This window comes from Telmatherina bonti, assembly GCF_933228915.1.
Source record: "Telmatherina bonti genome assembly, chromosome: 16".
Classification (NCBI taxonomy): Eukaryota; Metazoa; Chordata; class Actinopteri; order Atheriniformes; family Telmatherinidae; genus Telmatherina; species Telmatherina bonti.
Window position 1 is genome coordinate 22,826,800 of NC_136614.1, and position 23,104 is coordinate 22,849,903.

At 40.2% G+C, this 23,104-nt stretch overlaps 1 protein-coding gene across 1 annotated transcript in view; it reads left to right on the plus strand.

Annotated features, from left to right (window-relative positions):
• Positions 1-1,659: 1,659 nt before the first annotated feature.
• xkr6b (XK, Kell blood group complex subunit-related family, member 6b) overlaps positions 1,660-23,104 on the plus strand; it is a gene marked incomplete at both ends in the record, with an annotated part of 72,199 nt that continues 50,754 nt past the window's right edge. Inside the window, one exon of the mRNA XM_079255648.1 lies at positions 1,660-2,222. Coding sequence (XP_079111774.1) covers positions 1,660-2,222 — 563 coding nt within the window. The remainder of the gene's footprint in view (positions 2,223-23,104) is intronic.

Below are 23,104 nucleotides of genomic sequence, written 5' to 3' on the forward strand. Positions count from 1 at the left end.
GGAGCGCCACTTCACAGCAAATGCTTAACCCCTTGACTGCTACTCAGAACAAAAGAAATCGTGCAGGACAGAGATAAGGCCTACATGCCTTTTGGTAATCAACTGAATTTGACATAAAGATCAATTCTTTTCATTAATGCAGGATATTTTGTGTTGAAGACGATGACGATGTTTGATTTCAGTAGTTGTGTTGGCGATTAAACTAATACTGGTGTTTGCTTATCAAAAGCTTTATCAGTTTAGCTTTTTTTTCCCACATATATGCTGTCCATCAAGAACACAGCACTCAAACACTAAATAAATTCCAAGTAACACCTAATTTCAATTTTCTCCATTGTTTCATTTAAACATAGAAATGAAACAGAAAACAATTAATCCCAAACTTGTTTTAACTGCAGCAACTTATAAAGTAGAGCAATACAAGTAATAATTGTGTGTGCATATATTCTGTTTCATATGTATATTTGTATTAGTTCATTGACGTTGCAGTCATTTATCTATGGATCAGGAATTGTCACAGCATGTCGGTCAGGTTGAAGTTTGGACTTTGCGACCATTTGGAACGTTTCTTTACTTTTTCAGCCCTTCTCTTTCAGGCTTCTGTGCCTTGGATTATTGTTTTGCTGTAAGAACAAGTTTTAACAGACAGATTATTCATATTCTACTCGAGAAAACTTAGTAGGAACTCAGGGTCGACTCACAGCCAAGTCCATAACAAGCCCGAGCCATCCCTTCTCCAACACGGCGCGTGACAATAGATAAAAAGTACTGTGCCACAAAATTTGGCACTGAACTTTCAAGCTAAACATCTGCAACTTTTTTGTCTCTTCTTAGGAAATTGTTAAAGGAATCTTGTGGCGTTTTTTTGGGGGGATTTACCTTTGCGCTTTAAAATGCGCTGTCATGTTCTTTAAACATGAGGCATTCTCTTGGAAACTCTTAGAAATAGTTTCACACCACCTTTTATAATGCGAACACGATACCTTTTTTTTTAAACTTATGCAGTAGTTTAGGGGTTGTGACTTGCTATTGGTTTCCCCACACTGTGTCACGGACTGTTTTAAAAGTCTAAACAAGAAAAAAAAAACATATTTTGGTGGCAAAGAGGCAGGCTGCGTGTATTAATCACCCTAATCATGCAGTCCTCCTCTGTAAGAGCGTCAAATGAGACACTAGATGGCAACCAAGCAGGATGGGAGGTGTATGTGGTGATTGTGTGTGTGTGTGTGTGTGAAGCGCAGAGGTGGGGAATGAATTACGTCGGCGCGGGACAGCGGAGAGACGGACGGTCTGCTCGAGGTTCTGCGCTGCGCAGCCGGAGGCGGGCAGCGCAGAGGGGGGAAACAACTGCAGGGAAGAAGATAAATGCAAGGGCAAAAACTATCCGATCACAGCTGGATGCTCGACTTACATATGAAAAAGTCTGAAGTTGAAAACTAGATCACTGTAAACCAGTTGAGAGTAGATCTGCAGTGGAGGGCCAGAAGAGATGAGCTGCGTCGGTGGCGACGGCGGTGCGCTATTTGGGGCCAGAAGCGACGGCGACGCACTGACACCCAGCTTTTAGATGGCTCTATCATTTGGGGTGCAAAACAGGTGTCAGGGAAGTGTCGTCACGAACCCCGGAAGCCGGAGGAGGTGGGAACATCAGAGGGAAAGATGGCAGCGAAATCCGATGGTCGCGGGGTCGTCACCGGTTTCGCCCAGCTGCACAACCTGGACGAGGTGGTGGGGACTGGAGAGGACGACACTCGGGACAGCAGTTCATTCCACATCTGCCATTGCTGCAACACTTCCTCGTGCTACTGGGGCTGCCGGAGCGCCTGTCTGCATTACCTCCGGAGGAAGAGGAAGGGGAAAGATGCAGGGCGACCACCGCAGGAGGAGCGCCTCTGGCTGGACTGCCTGTGGATCATCCTGGCGCTGCTGGTGTTCTTCTGGGACGTGGGGACCGATTTGTGGCTTGCTATCGACTATTACCACAAGCATAACTTCTTGTGGTCAGGCCTGACCCTGTTCTTTGTGTTAGTGCCCTCGGTTCTGGTCCAGATCCTGAGCTTCAGGTGGTTTGTCCAGGATTACACTGGGGGTGGACTGGACTCCGTGGAGGGTCTGAGTAGTCGTAGAGCTACAGCCAGTTTTCAAAGAGACAGGTGCTGCCGCCTCTCTGTCTGGGTCTGGCAGACAGTCATACACATCTTTCAGATGGGACAAGTGTGGAGGTAAGACAAACTTTAAGTTTAACCTTTAAAAGAATTGTTTGACTCTGTTTAACTCTGTTCAAAACAGTGTTCCCAGCTCATCTCACTCTGTCAATCCAGCCTTCTAACCTCTTCTTGACTGTTACCTGGTATAACCCGATGCTGTGTACATGACTGGCGTAAAAAAAATCAGCACCGTGGTGATGCCATTACGCTTGCTTCCCAGTCTCCATAGATATGATGTCTGCATTTGCATTTTTTTCCCCTCTTTAACATTTCGTCACATTTTACGTTTTTTATTTTCTCCAACGAGTCTCTTTCTCTCAGACAACCAATTTCTTTCCCTCAGCAAAAACTGCCACATCTGCACCGATGTAAATGTTTAAGTACAGTGCGCCATTGCGCTTGTGTGGTGGGGGGAAGATTTGTCCTAAACAGCGGCAGGTGGTAGCCGAAATCGTATGTTTCTATGCATGTGTGTGTGTGTGTGTGTGTGTGTGTGTGTGTGTGTGTGTGCGTGCGTGCGTGCGTGCGTGTGTCTGAGTATGTGTCAGGCGCGCCGTTCACATCCCAGGGTACAGTCGCCTCGATTCACCCGCTCTCAGATACTCCAAGCAGAGGCCAGACGAGCATCTGTTTTCACGGCGCACAAAACTACATCTTCCCCCCACAGACATGATGTCATCGATTCCTCTGCGACGATCGACACATTTGGTCCCTAAATCCGCTTTCAGCCCCCACCGCTTAACAAACTGATGCGTCAGGAGGGGACCGCGGGAGATACTCAAAAAGGTGTGCAGCTCTGCGCGTAATCTGACATGTAGAAGCCACAGTAGTAAAATGTGACACTGGCGCGCGCAGCTGCTCTCCTCTATTTCGACTGAACAGTCTGAGCCTGTGACCAGTGAATGGATTTTTGGTGCAGACAGACGCAGTGGCTGGCATTTAGTGGGAAAATAGTAACGCATGACGGCTGCTCAGAGAGGGCCGGCGTGAAAAAAAAAAAGAAAAAAGAAAAAAAGAAAGTAAAGCAGCAGCACGCTGTGAGACCCAGCAGAAAGGGTCAGATGATTTCATCCTACTCAGGTTTTTTTAGTCACACAAACGACAGCGAGATTGATCACAGAATCTGTTGCAGTGTTTGTGTTTGGCAGCAGCCTGTGCTCCTCATCGGACAAATGGCTGTGCTGTATATTCTGATGCATGAGAAGGTTTCAGCCACAGGCTAGATTACTCACAAGCCGAGTCCAGGAGTAACATTTGAGCACAAACTCACAGACCTTTCTAGAGAAGAGAGCAAATAATCCACAGCCTTAAACTAGATATCTTCTCATTTACTTAATCGTTTCCTCTCCTAGTTTTAGTGAAATGAGCCTAATTTCTGTTATGTCAGTTATATTTTACTCTTGCATTGAAGATAAATAATGCCTGCTGGTGCATCCCCAGTCAAGATGGGTTTTCCAAGAAGGAGCGAATCCTCGGTGCATTCCTGATCAGACTGATTCTGAAAGGTGTTGTATTGATCTGCTGCAGCTGCATTGGCTCAGGTTTATTTACTCCACTGTGGTTCAGCTGATTGTTTTCTTCATATCTGAAGTAAGAAGGAGGCACGGAGACAGCTGTTACCTGGAGCCCATAAAGGAGTGTTGGTTGAAGCAGCAGTCTCATAAATCCTAAGTAATGGATAATTTTTTTTAAAAAAAACATCTGACTTCTGTTGCCCAATGATGTGAGGGCCCAAGGGAAAATATAAATGTAGCTGATTTTATTTATGTCACACACCTTTTTTTTTATTTGGCATCATCTTCTTCTGCTTCACCTATTGAAGAAGAAGTTATTAGGAAGTGATGTTTCAACCTGATGTTACAAAGGATTGTTGGATGTCTAGTTTAATATTCATCATAACACTTTCTTTAGTCTGTTTACACGTACACAGCCTTAGTTTCAGTTTCAGTCTTTATCAACCACATCTCCACACATGTATTCATACTTTTTTTTTTTTTAAACTCTGTAAAGCACTTTGGTCAGTTTATACTGTGTTTAAATGTGCTATACAAATAAAAGTTACTTACCTACTTCCTTAGTATAACCTGCATCTTTATGATGATGATGATGGAAGGCACTATTTTATGGTCTTTTGTTACATTGAAGACCTATGTACAAAATCCTTGACATCCCATCATTGTGCACAACAAAGTAAATGGTCATCACACATTTTTTTCCCCTCATTCATCATTATTTCTTGTTTAGACTCTGTGTCCGCCAAATGTTTATGGATAAGATGTGCTTAAAGTCAACATATTATAAAAGACATAAACAACATTTCATCAACATTTACTGAATCAAAACAAAACTTAAATTGCACTCTAAATCCAGATAGCTAATATTGTTTATGATCTGTTTCAGCAAATTGTAATCCAGCTTTTAAAAGGAAATGTATTTAACTTCTTCCAAAAGAAAAACAAGTTTTGGGTTTGCTTTTAAGTAAAAATGAAGGCTTCCACTTGCATTTTCTTAGTATAGTTTAACACAAAGAAAAAAAAAAGCCTAATTTGACCAAACATATCAGCACTTCTAATCTCATGGCTGTAATTTTACATTTTGTCTCAACTGCTTACTTGACAGGGGTAGGGGAGGTGAAGCGAGGGAAGGCAGGTTTATTTGTATAGCATGCGCCCGACAACTCAAGGTGCTTCACATAAAAAATGAAAAGCATGACAGCAAGGTGCAAAAGAAACATTAAAAAGATAAAAATGATTAAAGAAATGAAACAACAAGCTAAAAGAAAGAGAAAGAGACAACAGATCACACACTGTGAGTTACAGTATGACACAAATAGATGTCAGCAGTATTCATCATCGTCTACACCATCACCACCAAAGTACATATGTCAGAAAATATATTTAAAAAGAAAAAAGAAAAACTCTCTCTACTTTAAATAAAACCAGAGACAAATAAAGACATTTTTAAGAGCCTATTTGAAAGAGCTGAAGTTTGGAGCAGAATTCAGGTTTTCTGGAAGTTTGTTCCAGATATTAGAAGCTGATTCCCAGCTGTTTCATCTTAACTCTCAAGATGGAAAGTAAACCAGATCCAGATGATCTTAGAAGTGTTTGTGGCTCTTTTGACATCAGCAGATCAAACAGGTATTTTGGACCAGCTCCAAGGGAATTTACAACATCATTAAATCTCATTAGATTTATTGGGAAAGTGTGTTCAAACTTTGGACTGGTGCTGTAAATAGCAAAGTTTTGTACTTCAGGGACACCTTTAGTGTTCATCAAAATCTCACTTGAAAAGATAATTCATTCATTCATTTATTCATTCATTCATTCATTCTCCCACTTTGTCCAATCTGCGGTTGTGGAGGGCTGGAGCCTGCAATATCCCAGCTATTAGCAGGTGAGAGACAGGATGCAGCCTGAACGGGTCACCGGTCCATCGCAGCGCCTCGACAGGAACAGCTGTATGAAAAACTGTCAAACTGAGTTAAGTGAAAGTCAGAATAAGAAAACTGGCACAATGAAATGTTGCTTGTAGGGAACTTAAGGATTCATGTTTGTGTGAATGTTGTGACAGCACAAAGCCTGGGGGGCAGCAGTCCTTCTCAGGCCATTTTCTCCCGTCGGACATGATCTGCCTCACTACTGGTTTGGAGGTGAGGGTCAAAAGCTGCTTTTGTCAGATTCATTCAAGTTCACAACCCATTAGACCCGCAGCGCTAACGGTTGATATGAAAATGATTAGAGTCTGTAAGAGGTCACTCACCCAACAAGTAACATATGTTGGTAGAAAGTATTATGGGGTATGTGTATTTATTGTTGTTATTATGTACAATTGCTGAAAAAATAGGCCTCCTAATTTTCAAAAGAAAACTACCTTTAGTTGTACTAGGCATTAAAAATAAATGTGAAATTTTTGGTAAACAAGGGTTGGTGTAATAATTTTTTTTTTCGCAACTTCATGTGCATGTCTTTAAAAACATCCACATTCTTCCCATCCTTCACTTGCTTTTGTTATGTAGATGATTTCATTTTTTATATTTTCTGCAAGACTGGTATCCATAATAGTGATTCTTAGACAACACAAGCTGCTAAAGCATCAGTTTGTGAATTGTTTTGCCCTCATTAATATGACAAAACAAGCTGAAGTGCTGACAAGAGTCAAAACCGCTTCCTCATCATGTCTCATTACCGAGTTCTATTTTTTACTCTGCTTTCAATTAGTTGCTTTTTTCCTCCTCTGTGCACCTGAGGACCAAGCTGATGGCAGAATCGCCTGCTTGTCTTGCAGTTATCTCCTTGTTAATTGTTGACAGAATCCCATCTGCAATCTCACTATGTTGCTGGTTACCAATGTCCTTCCTCTCTGTGAATCGCTGGCTCAGTTGATGGTGTTGAGATTCCACTTGCATACGCGCAGGCACACAGTGGATCACACATACACCATGGTCTCCTGACGGCAGGGTGGACAGCTTAATCAGTGTAAGCCCAAATTAATGTCTCACAGAGAGAGAGATGCAACCATCTCCTCCCTCTCATAGAAATTCATGTGGAAGTTTGGGAAGCTTTTTATTAATTGGAATTCCCATCAGAACCATGTAGTCTGAATCTCCAGAACTTCACCAAATCCTAAAGACATTCTTTTTCACACTTAAATGCATTTCTAAATAATCAGTTTTACATTTATGTGAAGTGATTTTAAACTTAAGTAGCTGGCTGCTTTTCCCGGGGATCCCATGGTTAAAACAGCTTTTCATTTGCAAGATAATTTGTTGATATAAGTTTTATTAATGAAAATGTTATCAGTGAAGTGTAGCAAACAAATTTAGACATCTAGCTCAGCCAAAGAAAGAAAAAAGGCATCCACTGAACACAGCTTGCAGGGTCTTTAGTGGAGATGAAAAGAATCAACTAAATGCCAACAACAAGTTATAAGAACCACTGAGATGTAGAGCTTATTCTCTTGTGTGTTACAGTGTGAAAACTACCAATCTTAAAAATGGCAGCAGTGGATAAGAAGTTCTAGCTTGGCAAGCCAGACTCTCTCACTGTACCAGCGTAGAGTCTGGGGACTCACCATAGACTGTAAAAAGATGGATGGAGCCTTCATCAGTTAAAAGGGAAGCCTATGCGGAAGTCTATAAAACTGCAGTTCCCCCTTCATCCACTAGATGCTGGCTCCAAAACAGATCAAACCCCCATAGACTCCCATGTTAAAAAGACCAACTTTACAGCAGAAATAAACAATAACATCCGTTAGCAGGTTAGCTCCTGTTAGCTCGGTTAGCTTTTAGCTACAGAAAGCTTGGAGTTCGCTAGATGTCAATCATCCACCATGACGCTCACAGCGCCCCTCTTAGCTCCACCTCTTTGCCCATATATGTATTTTCCAGGCAAGACAGCACGCATGCCCCTGTCAAGATGGCGATGGTAGGAACCACCCACTGAGCTTCAGTTCAGTTCTTCAGAAACCTATGGGTGATGTCAACGAGGCTACATCCATCTTTTTATATACAGTCTATGGGACTCACTCACATCACAACAGATTTCTAGGGTGGGACAAACAAGCACGGAGTAAACCAATTAGAAAAATTGTGGATGTAACATCAGTAAAGCGGCAGCGCATGGCGTTATTGGCAACTCAGTGTAGCCATTTGAACTGGATTGTAAGTCAGAAACGAATATTTTTTTTTACGGCAAAAAGAAACTCATGCTACGTCCATGTGCCATATTGAATTTTTTGAAGAATACGTGGTGATGCAAGGCAAGAGTCTACTCACATCAACCAATCAGAGTGGCCGGTTTGTTTAAGACCGATGCGAATCTCTGTGAAGGGGAAGGACTCCAGACAAGTCGCTCTGTATTGAATATAATGGGTGTTTCTCAATTCAGGTTCTGCACACTTCCAAGTGTGGATTCGTCGGCTGCATTCTGTCCCCATTCAAAGGCTCCTTCAAGTCCACCTTTTAAATCCGCCCTTCGTTTGGCTCCAGATTAGCTTAAAACGAAGGATACAAGAGATGTATCCTAAGCGCCCTCTCCTATCCGACAATTCATTGCGTGCCAGATAGAAAAGAATGAGCAGCAGAGCACCGGTGTAGGTACCACACCAGCCAGGCCTTTTATTTCTTTGTTTTTATGTATATATATACACACATATTTGTCCAGCAGACAAGCTGGGAGGACAGTGGTATTGTGTCCAATAACCACAAATTAATTTCATTACAGTTGTCCTCAGATGTCTTCGGTTCCTTTCATTAAAGAAAAGGCTGAATTTATTACAGTCACTTAATTAATTGGAAACTGAAATAAGGAACAATAATTGGAAATGTGCTAAATTATAATCCAGTGATAAAAGACACTGTCATTTAATTGAGTTAAAGAAAACAAACAAACAAACAAATCGCTCTTGGACAAATTAGAGCATTTTTCAGATGAACAGTGGGACAAAATACCTGTCAACAGGTGCAGAAGTCTGACTGGGAGGAACAGAAAACATCTGACTGTAGTCAAAACATCAAAAGATTAAAAAAAAAAAGTTTGTGAGTGATTTAACATGTGTTATTTTATCATATTGGTTTGCTTTTTTTTTTTTTTTTTTAAATCTTTCTGTTGAATCAGAATTAGAAAATAATGTCATGATTTTCATTAAACTTTTATGTATTATTACTTTTGTCAATTTCAGCTTATTTCTAAGGCAGCTGTTTTTCTCCTTCTTTAATGGAAGATCTATGAATACATATGAGGATGACTGTATATGTGTCTAACAAAGACTAATTTTCACTGAAGTTAACGTCAGCTTGACAGGATGAGCTATCAGCCAGAGGAGAGCTTATCTAAACCACCTCCTCCACGTTTGTAATTTAATCACGAAGGAAAAAAAAAAAAATCTAATTTAAATCACGGGCACCATATTCTGTCATTTAAAAAATATTTTCATGTTTTTTGTGGAAGAATGGGATCAATAATTAGATAAACTTGGCATATGTAGTTGTTAGGCAACGGAGGACTGGAGCACTATGGGTAATTCTCGTACACTAGATAGGCCGTCTCATTTTACTGACAGTAAGCGCACTTAGTTGTGTGCAGACGACGCTGAACACTTCGTAGCCTACGCAAGTGCGCAGACCCTGAATAGAGAAACAGCCATGGAGCACTCCAGTCTGGCATGCCAGGCTAAAGAAGCTCCAGCTGGGGGGTTCTGACCACATAGGAAAGGTGTAGCGACCAGGTATCTGAAAAACAACTTGCAAGTGAGAGTTGAAGATTTCTGGATAAATGAGTTACTTGAGCATGAAAATATTTAATCATGCTTCTACTTACATATTGACTTTATGATGATGCTTAAGGCCAATAATCTTTTTTCCAGATACTGCAGCTAAGTTAGAAAACACAGAAAAATCTAAAAAAAATTTAAGTAAAACTTGGGAAGCATTGCTCCTTAACAGACTACCCTGCTGTTATCTTCTTTTTAAGAAAACCCAAGTTCAATACAAAGTCAGGTCCAACTGAATTTTATAGTCTTTATTGATCATGTAATAAATATTATTCACAGTTTTATGTAGTGTGTATAAACAAGAGAATGTACTGATATAATCTACCTCTCAGTCAAATACAGCACTGTTGTGCTGTGTTCAACCACAACAAAGATGATATCAAGATGTCTTCTTGTAATATGCTGGGGGATATTAGATACCACTGTATTTGGTGCACATTTTGACTCCTGTGCAGGAAAAGGCTGAGACGACTACATGATTCTGTTCTAGATAGTGTATTTCTTAGTATACAGTTGCTCAAACGAGAGCGTATTATTTGATTTACAGTCTTTATCAGCATTAGTTGGGCTGGTTGGTTGATGGGTTTCATTAAGGATTACTGAGACAGACGTGTGTTCATTTTATTATTTCATTGTGTCCGTGAGAACCATGGAGTATATTGCTGCCTATCTGAAGTCGTATTAAATGGAATTTAATCCTCTTTAATGCGAAAATGCATCAGAAACCACACTGTTACAATAATGTTAAAGGATCTTTGTATGTAGAAGCCGATAAACTTATAATTAAGGTCTTTGTCTTTGTTAATGTTTTACCTGATTTACACATAAATGTTTTCTGCTCAAGAATTCAACAGCAATCATGGGGAAGAGGGGATTCCCTTTTGGAAGTTGTGAAAAATATTTTAATGCCACAAATCTGGTTGGTTAGATTATGCTTTAATCCAGTACAAGACTGGGCTCACTGCTGAGCTCCATGAGGAAATCGCCTCATGGTTGGCATCGGCTTCTGTTTCCTTGCCTGGTACACATTAATACACACTGCAAAGGAGCTAACAAAAAAAACCTTCTTTTGATCAACTGCAGCTTTTTTTCCCCCAAAAAAGGTTTGCAGACATAGGAAAGCAAGAGGTTAAGATTCAACAACGTAATCAAATGCTGCTTGGAGAAAAAAAAAAGAGCTGTGAGAGTGAAAGTTGGAATAGATGAGACTTGGATGAATTGGTGACAATCTATGTAATTATGTATTGAGAGTTTAAAATGGTGACAGATGGGAACATCTTGTTCCTGCCATCGTGGAAGCACTAGAATATTTTTGGATTGAAGGAAATGACTGATACTTGTCTTAATCTTCCTCAGCTGCTTATTTTGATGGCCAACAGAGTTAATAAATTGAGGAATATCCTTAACAATATTAATTGGTTTTATACTGTGGCAAATGCAAAAAAATAATAATAATAAAAAAAACATCTGTGCATTTTTTAATATAAGATTTACATTATAATATAACAATAAGATTACTATAACAGACTTGTACATTTCGTGACCGAAAGAACGAGATCTCGTATACAGGCGGCTGAAATGGGTTTCCTCCGCAGGGTGGCCGGGCTCTCCCTTAGCGATAGGGTGAGGAGCTCGGTCATCCGGGAGGGGCTCAGAGTAGAGCCGCTGCTCCTCCGCATCGAGAGGAACCAGTTGAGGTGGCTCGGGCATCTGGTCAGGATGCCTCCTGGACGCCTCCCTGGTGAGGTGTTCCAGGCACGTCCCTCTGGGAGGAGACCCAGATTTATTGGAGATTTATTGGAGATTATATCTCTCGGCTGGCCTGGGAATGCCTCGGGATCCCCCCCGCAGAGTTGGCAAATGTGGCTGGGGAGAGGGAAGTCTGGGCTTCCCTGCTTAGGCTGCTGCCCCTGCGACCCGACCCCGGATAAGCGGCAGAAGATGGATGGACTTGTACATATTTTTTTAATCTTTCAAGTGCATAATTTTGAAAGGGAACACAGGTAGAAAACCCTTAAAAAAAACAAAAAACAAAAAAAAAAACCACATCTCCAACTCTGTTAAGTGTTACTTACAGATTCCATTGTTGCTCTGGAACAAATCAGTATAATGCTGCTTGTTTTCTCATTAGTGATGATAGCAGGGAAGAAACCTTTAAAGCCAGCTCTCTAAGAAAACCCCCCAATTATGTGACAGAGAAGCACATCCAAATGCAAGAAAAGCCATCTTTCTAGCGAATGTCTCACAGCTGGGGGTAAAGCGACAGAAAGCAATAAATGGCAGATAAGTATGTGTTTGAGTTATTCAAGAAGCAGAGAGAGAATTCTTTAATAAAGGGATTCAATTACTGTTTGGGTTGTATTTTATTGCGGTTTAGATTCAGGCTGCTGTAGAATTGAAGAGCATTGGTGCACTCTTTGAACTGTTTGCATGAATCCAAATATTCACACTCAAAAGCCAACAGGTTTGTGTTGAGGTGGCATTTATGAGTAAAACATTACATAAAAGAGTATCTAACATCTTCGGCTTATTTCAGTTCCATTTCTGCAGGCATAGCACATTGTGTTACTGCAAACAGCTCTTGAGTTCAGCACAGTGCAAATGAATAGGAATGAAAGGTCTGTGATGATGCCTGATTTACTCGCCTTGGGCTTGACTTCTGAGCAAAACAGCATGGAGGCCTTGATGTCACACTGCTGCTTTTTACTCCATTCTGGTCAACGCACAACCAAGTGCATGAGGAAACATCAACCACACTGGGTTGGCAGACAGAAGCCATACACTTATATGCATTTGTGAACATAAATAATCAGTTTCTCAGTGAGTAAAGTACAAGAGTAACCCTTTTTTTCATATGCCTCAGCAGTCTCACCTATGACATTCTTACAGATACACAAAAGCACACACCCTGGATGTGTACTGTTTTCTATTGGCACTTAGATCAGAGAGAGGTGGAGGACAATGATCCCCTCCTACCTTCCCACGGCATTATCCTTTTCCAAAAAGTCATCTTCTGCATTTACACCAGCGTTTCTCACTTTGTTCCCATGAGAGCCACAATCCAGCAGTAACTTATTATAGCTTCTTATGTTATAAGAAACTTAGGTTTTACATGTATTCCTGCTTCAACACATCTGAATTAAATGAAACAGATATGTCAATTCCTGCACAGTTACTCATTATTTTGAGTCGGGTATGTTGGAGCAGGGATACATGGAGAACCTGCTGGATTGCTCCTCTTGGAGGACTGGAGTGAGTAAGTCTGACTTATCTCTCGGGAGACTCAGAATTAAGTCCCCCTTTTGATATTTTTAATCATATTAAATGACAAAAAAAAAAAAAAAACCTTAGATCACCATACATGAATGTCAATATCTCAATAGAGTTAATTAAGTTTCAGAACATCTTCAATTCTGTATATAACAGCATTGTTATTGGAAAAGTATGATGATATTCCCTGTTTTCCATGCGTAGAGGAAATAATGCTGTAGCCATATGTATCTTAAAGTGTGTTTTGATTTGCTCACACACGATGATCCACCAGAAAAGGCACAAGATGTGTATTAATTAAAACTAGTTAACTACAACAAAGTTGTTTCCATTTAAGGATCTAATTATTGCAAACTGTTAAAATGTTTTTTTTAATTACTGAAGGATGCTTTAAAAATGAATTTACTGACTCATTCTCAAACAAATGTCTCAAAGGCTCAATATTTAATAATTTAAGCCTTAATAAAGCAGCAGCAACAAAAAGGAAGAAAACAAGTTATTAATAAATAATAGAACAGTAAAATGATTGTGGTGGAAAATACTCTGGTCTTGAGAAGTTGTAATACATCTAAGAGTCAACTGTCTTCGTACAATGAACATTTTATTATAAACTAATACAAGCACACGCTGGAGCTTGGAGAGAGAACTCTCTCTGCAGATGCTGAAGTAACACCCGATTATAAACCATGCTTAACTCCTCCTAGTTGCTGAGCACACCATATGAAACAATCATTATCTCTTATTTAAGACTAAACTGAACTCACTAAGCATCAATCACTCACTATATTACTTTATTACCTTTAACCTTTAGACAACTGGTCAACCAAGCAGTTGACAAAAACAGATGCGCTGCAGGAAACTCTTCCTGTCTCAGACTTTGTCTGCACATTCCAGACAAGGATCATATAACTTAAAGAAAGCTTTGTGCATAGACACAAAACACAGCAGGATCACAGCAAATCAATGCATATATGTCTAATACTTAATTCAAACCAAACTCATAACAATTTTCCCCAACACTCTCCCTCCTCTTGGTCCTACAGGACCAACAATAAGAAGAGAAATTGTTATCAGAACGCAAAAATACATACAGAAGACAACATTCTCAAAACATCAGGAGCCTCATGCCTATAAGGTTTTAAAAGAATCTTTCAGAAATTACAATAGTGAGGAGCCATTTACTTCAGCTTCAAAATCTGAGTCTAACAATAAATGTAAGAAAAGTGGAAACAAATCATTCCTCTTAGGGGGTGACAGAGGTGTAGTGAAGACACTGTCGGCGTTCTGGTGGGACTTGGCATATCACAGTGGCAGTGGAGCGCTTTTTTTTTCTTCACCTCACACTGATCTTGCTTGAGAGCGAAGGCTGGTCTTCAGGTGTGAGAGTAGACTATCTCACTTACCCACGCAACCACAGGGATTATTCTGCCCTTTGTTGGGTGGTGCATTATTCTTCTGTAATTTCAGACTGAAGAGCTTCAGGAGGTTCAAGCAATCTGTAGTGCCAAGCAGCTCACTCTGCGACCTTTACCGCTGTCTGGGTCGTCAGGAAAACCTGAAATGGCCTAAACCATCGATGTTGGTTCCAGCGCTGATGTTTAAAGCTTCTTATCAGGACAAAATCTCCAGGCTGAAGTGAATAGAGCTGCGTAGATGCTGATCCATGAAGGGCAGCTTTCACCTGTGTGCAAATGCCTGAAAAGGGTTCTTATGAGGTTAGGACAGTATGTTAAAACATTACTTTCACACAGAGCTGTGTCTGAACAGGCAGTCTTGGAAGGAACCATGCCCACTTGGGTGAGGGTCCTGCAAAAAGAATCACAAAAAGGCCCATGTTTCCATGTTACGCATGCGCATATACATCAGAACCAGAAAAAGTACTTTTGGTCCAAGGAAGACCTGAAAAGAGAGCCAGAAGGAAATTTCCCCGTCTGCAACCTGTGGGAGGAAAACATTCAGGAAAATGGCATCCAGAAAGTCATTCATAAGAGAGCGCCAAAACATGGACTTGTTTTCAGCTAAAGAGTAAGCTCAAGTAACGAGAACTGAGACGGGAGAGCTGCAGCCTCCACCATGTCACAGTCAGAGCAAACAGCATCAAAAGGAAAATCAAGTCAGGGTCAACTAGAGGTCGGTCAGGGGCCAGGCCTGGGGGGTGCAGAGGATAGTCAGTTTCAGCTAAACAGTCATGGAGTAAAACATGAACAATACAAAGCAACAGTCAGGGCCACTCATTTATCTGGTAGGTAATCATTCAAAGTAACCAAATTCATTTAATTACTTATTGCAAAGTTCCTATCAGGTAGTCTCATCTTAACCAACAACCAGAAAAAAATCCCCTAGCACTGCATAGCAGGACATGTGTCAAACTGGACTCCCAGCAGTCTGACCAACACTTATCCATGCTGGAATTTCCTTTCTGATTTACTGCTCGTGTTGTTTATGTCATGTCTGCTAAATGACAGAAGCAGAACCACACTGAAGAATCTCTGCATATATTAAATAAAGCTCATTCAGAACTGTTGATTTAATCAGTAATGTAGTCTAGTTTAGTCTCATGGTTTACTCTGATTTGTCTCTCTCAGACTCCAACAGACCCATTCAGAAGCAACACACACAAAACTGAGATCATGATAAGACTGGCTTTCTATTCCAAATATATTGTAAACATAAGCATAAGCATAAAGCAACAAGATGTAAACCCATCTTTAACAGCTGGACTTCAGGTACTGAACAGCCAGAGACCTTCAGGTCATAATAAAGCTGTTTGTTTTCTATCTACATTTGAACTTAAGCAGCATTTAGAAACAAACTTCTAATACTGATGGTAAAGCTGTTTACATCTACAACAACACGACGCACACATGTACGTGCACACACTCACAGCAGCATTTCTTCCTTAATGATTTTAATGCAAACGTGTGTAACAGAAAAGGCCAAGGCTAACGGTTTAGCATAGTTAGCTTAACTTTGGAAGTATCAATACTGTTCAAATAATCTGCCTCATATTCATGTTATTTTGAGGACATACAGGGCTTAAATGACTTGTTTGTTTACTTATTAAGCGTGTTAACTAAGAGACTGGTCTATTTACTGGCAGCCATCGCAAGAGTTGGTTCTACTCTTTAAACAAAAATCATCTGATGTGTATTTTAACCACTGAGCATATCTGCTTTAATCCAAAATAATGAATTCAGATTAGGGATAAAACACCAGCTGTCAGCAAATAAAACACGGAGATTGTTGTACTTGTGTTGCATTCACTGAAGTCAGGAAATTACAAAGCTACCTTCTTATTTAATGTCATATAGCGGCTTATTTTTTCTCTTTTGACATCTATTCTGTCTCAAACATTAAAAACTTAGTATTCATCACTTTTTTTTTTTTTTTTTTTTTTATAAGGCACAGCGTGCCAGAAGTTGACTAGTCTGTATGAACTGTTCAGCTTCCCTGCAGCAGAGCAGAGATGTCTGTGTCATTGTTCAGTTTCAGAAGTCTGCAGGAGTGCGAAATTTTATGCATGCTCATAAATGTGGTATAAAGCTAAGCAGAAACAGTGAGTAAATGTTTGGTTGTAGGGCCTCATTCCCTGGCCTGGTCTTGTGGATAATCATTCAGCTCGTATCACTCGATCTGCTCAGGAGTCAGACGCGCCACAGCCACCATGCTCTCCTCCAATCAGCATACAATCAGAAATTCATGCCAGGAAGTGCCCGACACATGTTCATCAAAGCTTCCTGGTAGATAAATCAGGTTCATATGTGTAATTAATTAAGAGTAACATGTAAAGGATCAGAGAGTGGGCAAAAGTTCAAGGAAGGAGATCCAGGTTTTCCACAGAGAACTGAGTGAACCCAACAGTCTTTCTGACAGAATCAGGGTGCAGCTTATTCCAGAAAACATCATCTGATTCTGTAGTTGTGGTGGGACTTGTGCTGCCTGTCGGCCACATCCGTTAGTCTTTTACTTCCAGAAAATCCCACAACTGAAACACAGTCTGAGGACAAGGAGGATCCATCACCTCCAGAGGTCAAAGGTGAAAATCCAGCTCAAATGTCCACCATAGGAGCCATATCCACACTGTTCACAGTCACAACCAACAGGGCTCTGCCAGACCCTCTGGTTCTGGGATCTCCGGGCCCCATCAGCAGCGGCCGGGTCCATGCAGCCACATCTGCATATCAGGTTCTGCTCCAGGACTCAGAGCTGACACAGAAGGGAGGTGGAATGATGCTGTAGGTTGTAGGGACCGTTTCTGCTCCAGTCTCCTGACTGACCACGCGTGACACCCAGAACTCTGCAGTGACCCGGATCAAGAACTCACTTTCCCCCAGCCCCTCCTCTGAATCCCCTCAGGCAGGATAGACAATTTTAGGACCCTGTGGACCAAGCTGCATGCTGACAAGGGTTTAGAAGGGAAAGCTGCAATGCGTCCAACACCATACAGCAGACGAGCTTTTGAGACTGAACCATTTGGTCATGTGGTGTATTTTCTTCTCCAGTAAGGGGAAAATAAAGATCATAGCCTCATAATTATAATAGTTTTCTTCTGAATCCTGTGGCAAACATATTATGTGGACCATGTTCTGTGCTGTGAACATCATGTAACTTGAACATTACATTGTAATTGTGTGTGTGAGACTATATTATCAGTGGATTCATAACTCAGTTCTCTCCTGGGAAAGCTGAACATGATCTTGCTAAGAAGATACACTTGTTCTGAGAACTTCTCTTCTCGCCGTTAGCTCACATTTAGCTAAAGTGAACTTATTGCAAGGGAAATTTACTCTAGCACGTTGGTTCACCATTCCTATTTTAAGGTCAAGAATTTTCTCTTTTTTCCCTAACATTATGCTTAGTTTCAGCATCCTTTAGCTGCATTATTTATTTCCAGTTTATCTAAATTTATTTAGACATGCTAGGTGTAAATTAATAATTGCAGTAGTAAAGGAATAAAAATCACCTTATGAATGTCTGAAAGGGAACAGACAGAAACCTAAGTTTATTGCCTACACAATGTACAGTAATTTAACATAGTAAGTTCCTAATACTATAAATCAAATCTCTCACATTTCAGATTTCTCATTCTTAATATGTTGTTGCTCTTTAAAATGTTCTCAGGTGATAATAAAGAATGCTTTTCCTTAGGAAAAGGTTTCCACATTCATACAGGGAGTGGCTTTTATGCTCTTATAAAAGCTTTAGGAAGAAAAGCACAAGCAGCTATTTTACACAGGATTTATATGTTTGTTTCTGCCTAACATGCTATGACATCATCTCCTTCAGTGAGCAGAAGGCCTTTAATGAACACACTCTTTTCCTCACTTCCTTCTCTCATACATTTTTTGTTGTTTGTTTTTTTTCTTTTTTCTTTTTTTCTTACTGCAGTAAATTAGATTTTACACAAACAATTCACTTCAACAGTTGGATGAATGCATGTGAATGGGTCGTGCCCCCACGTTTGTCTACCCCCACACAAGCTTCTAGGCTCTCCTGCGAGAGTCCGGTGTGGCTTCACAAGACGTGGTTTTAATTCTCCACACAATCAGTCCAATCAAGTTTAACACAGGAAATTTTACACAACCACCCCAGTTTCCCCTCACATGAAGACAGAGATTTCAACTTCTTAATGGTGCTGTACATCAACCTCCTACTGCAAAGGAACTAGTTCTGTTTGCAGCGGATGTACACAGAGGGTCAATCCCACACCTTTGTAGAATTATCAGGCAAAATTCTCAATGTCTCCAGAAACCAGCCCACACAGTTTCTTCTCTGTTCCTCCTCACTCAAGATGGCTTTCCTCTCAATTTTCTAACTCAAGGTTGGCCTGGTCTTGCTTCTCGAGCTCACAGGACTTACTGACTAATTTACTGGTCTCGGTCTTGTAACTCACAAGATTTACTGGTCTGGTCTTGCTACGTCTAGCTCACAGCACTTACGACTTTTGTTACTCACGATTTTTAACTTAAACTTTAACTTAAACTTAACTTAAACTCACAGGATTTTATTTATGACGTCAACCTGATCTCGTCTTAAGTTATTCTCTTATCCCTTGAGTTATTCTTTCGATGAGGAGGTGAGGAGGAGAATCCCTGTCACAATGAGAATAATGAAGACAATTGACCACAAAACAGAAAAATATTGTGATTATTAATTAAGATATTGATTATTAATTTGTGATAAATTTCTAGTAATGTTTGACTCCAGTTTGAGTCTGAAAATTAATATAAATTTAGAATAACACTTCTCACCATTGTCTTTTCACACTGGTTCAGAAGGAGTCCTGGCGTAGTCGACCACGGGTGGGAGAAAGACGTCCTGTCCTCTGAAATTCTCTAATTGAGGTTCTTAGGATGAATCTGTGGATTCAGGTGGCCAACCCGTCTATCCCCAACCTGGGCGGACTGACGCAGGATCCCGAGACGAGCCCCCAAAAACTGTGGTGGAAAATACTCTGGTCTTGAGAAGTTGTAATACATCTAAGAGTCAACTGTCTTCGTACAATGAACATTTTATTATAAACTAATACAAGCACACGCTGGAGCTTGGAGAGAGAACTCTCTCTGCAGATGCTGAAGTAACACCCGATTATAAACCATGCTTAACTCCTCCTAGTTGCTGAGCACACCATATGAAACAATCATTATCTCTTATTTAAGACTAAACTGAACTCACTAAGCATCAATCACTCACTATATTACTTTATTACCTTTAACCTTTAGACAACTGGTCAACCAAGCAGTTGACAAAAACAGATGCGCTGCAGGAAACTCTTCCTGTCTCAGACTTTGTCTGCACATTCCAGACAAGGATCATATAACTTAAAGAAAGCTTTGTGCATAGACACAAAACACAGCAGGATCACAGCAAATCAATGCATATATGTCTAATACTTAATTCAAACCAAACTCATAACAATTTTCCCCAACATGATGTTCTTGTGGTAGAGACTAAAGTAATTTACCTTACCCTTTTCTGCTATCGTATCCAACTTTGCATGTTATTTTACAACCGTTCCTACTCTACAATAGGAAAACAGAAACTTCCAGTCTTTATGTAAAGTAAATACAGTAAAAATGTATTTATTGCACTTCACACAGAAACAAAGCACAAGTGCATCACAGGATAAAAAACATATAAATACAAAAAATGCAAGAATACATAAGACATACAATTTATACCAACGAACAAATGAAAATTTCCACAAGGGGATGAAGAGAGCCAACATTGCTTTGGTGTCCCTGAGAGCTAGCTTTGGTTTCCCCTTTCAGATTTTGCTTGGCTTGTGTTGGACTTCCCATTGTGATGACCAGTTATTTCCTACTCTCCTACATTAGATCTGAAAAAGAAACCAATATACTTGTAATGGCTGTTAAAAAACAGACTTAACATGACGGAATTAGCATTTAGATCCAGCCATAATCTTTCATCTTGTGCTGTAATATTTGATTAGACATAAATTTCCCAGTTTCAGCATATGTTTCAGTTTGCTGTCGCATAAGTTAACATGTTTGCTCTCTTCTTATCTGCCTTGCTACAGTTGTAGCTTATACATGCTGGTGGAACTTGGCTCGTGATGATGTAGGATTTGTTGACTTTGAAGTCTGTTGTTTGCTCAGCGTGCCTTGTTCTCTTTGGCAGTTGTAGCAGCTGCATCGGTTCAATTCTCAATCCTCCCTGCAACTGTCTGCTGTTTTCATTCCCGTTAAAACAAAAACTCTAACCGGTGCTTTTCCTGTAAGTTCATTGAGAAGCTGTCAGGACAGCGCTTGTTTCATTGTGTGTTTATCTTTACATTACTCTGCAGCATGTCATTATCACCTGGGCCCAGAGGACTCCTTGTATGAGCTGAAATAGTCACACACTGAGGCTATTTTTCAACCTAATGCTTGCGTTTCTAAAATATACTTATGCCTCTTTTCCCTCCTGAAACAGGTGAGACTCACATTCCCAGATGTACTATTTGAGATCATCATGTGCTCTCTCTGTATACTCTCTCTATCCATTAGTGCTCCTCATAAGCTCATGCCACTGCATTACCATCTGTCTTCCCTGCAAAGTTAACATATGTTTTTATTTTTATCCCTCCCTATCGCTTACACCTATTAATGTTCTAAGGCTCCTCATCAAGCCTGTTAACTCCCTGCATCCATCTTGGAAGGAGACACCGCAGTGGATCTTCCTTTGTGCTTTCTTCTTCTTACTGGCTGAAGCTGAAAAGATGAGACTCTCTATAATCTGTATCCAAAAACAGTGTCCCTTACTGCTAGTTAAAGTCATCATGCTGCCTCCCTCCGCTCCGTCTTCCGCTTCATATCTGTGGCTCTCTCCCTGTGTTGCCTTCTCATAAAGTTGCACTTGACCTCCATTTCTGTCAAGGAAACTGGAGCATCTGGCTCCTGCCCCATTACAACTGAACACTTCCTCCCTCCCTCCATGTCTCCCTGATCCTGCCATACCACCCATCTTTAAATCCCTACAGAGCCCATTTTCAGCTCTTCTAGAATCGGCTCCTCATTTATGCTCCCTCACTCTGACAAGACGTCTCATTTCGATGGGAAAATATTACACTTCAGCTCTCCAGTGAACCTGTGGCTCTTCTAACATTGCATGCCATTTCTTTAGACTCATGGGTACTATTATGTCCTGTTGAAAAGAATATACACAATAGACCAACTCAGTATTAATACAAAGGAAGAGTATTGAAATATTCATCTATAAACGTTTAGATATTACAATTAAAACTGGAGTTCTAACGGAATCCGGTATTGCAGGTCACACTGGGAATCAACCCTTCACATTGCAGTGATTTACAGCTTTTGACACATTTTTCAACGCAAACCAAAGTCATGTTGGTTCAAATAAACCTCTGACAAGCTGCACTTTGCAACAAGATCACACAAACTGCTTGCACATAAGCTTTTCTGTGTAAAGTGGATGAAAACAAGCAATAGGTGAAGACAATCAAGCATAAAGTCAAACAGAATTAGATATCTCTCAGGAGTTGAAGGCCTAAAGCATGGATTAAATGAAACGCAGTACTTGACTTACGATTAACAGCACAAATCAAACAACTATAAATTTGCCGCTGGTTTTCACAATGTGCTTGTCAACGAGTGTTTTTCAGGCAAATTAAGTTGGCAATTTGTTTTCCTTGTGCTCTAAAGGGGGAGGATATTTAACAAAAGTTTAACTTATATCCAGATAATTGAAGGTGTTGTGTTCTGTGCTGTTAAAGCATCTAAAGCATAAAAGGGTGATGTGTGTTTTTTGGTGGAAGTTTCTGGTACTCTTAAAACAAAACACTCAAAACTCAGTCAGGCATAAAATCTCAGACTGAAGTGTATAAATTTCAAAGTTATGTTGAGTGTTTTTTTTCTGTTTGTTTCCCCTGTTTTTATGCATATTAAACAAATTTGCAGAGGTAAGTCTGGGACTGTCAATGGGGTAAAGCTTCCTGGTTTCCATGTTGACTTTCCTTTAAAGATATTCTAGAGGTTTTAAAGCGTGTTTTTTGAAAGTGTTAAAGTAAAGGAGTTGCAACCTGTGTGTATGTTGAAGTTGAGGAGCTCAGAACCCTGTAGAGTACCAACATCTTGTAATAAGTGGAAACATGAAGCATGAGGACTTTTAAAGGAAGGTGTTTGTGTTTTGATGAGGGAGTGGGGCTCAAACATAAAGGTAAGGAAGGTTGTGTTTGGTTGATTATTACTCTCTAATAATACCAGTTGCCATTGTATTATATATATTTAGAAAGCCTGATTAGTCACTTTTAGAACAAGATATAACTTGTGAGGATTATCCTTCTGAAGAATGAGCAACACAGCTAATCCAATATTCTAATAATGGTATTTACTTTTTACTTTTAAGTTTCATTATGGACCTTCCACAGTGATAGGGAGAAAAATAAAAACAGCACATTTAGAATGAAGTCTGAACTCACAGCAGGTTATTTCATCTTTTCCACCCCCGAATTCTGGAGCTTCTCTAAAGCAAGGTACTCTGTGGGGGACAGCGATGTCGTCTTGGATGATGGAGTTAGGATCGGGAAATTATGATCTTGCCACTGACACCTGATTCTCATTCTGATAAATCTGGCTGTTTATTACAAGCCAATCAGGTTCCAGTTGTACACCTGTGACTGACACACACCTGGCAGCACTTGAACATGGCAGAAAGCTTAGATTACATAACAGACTTAACAATGAATATTAGGTTTGTTTCACATTACAACACACTACAGAGTGGTTTGACAGATGACTGGATACTGTATGTCATTTTTCATAGTAGATACAACATGTATTTTCACAGTTTTCTAAACACACACTTTCAGCTCTTTTTTGATGCTGTCTGTG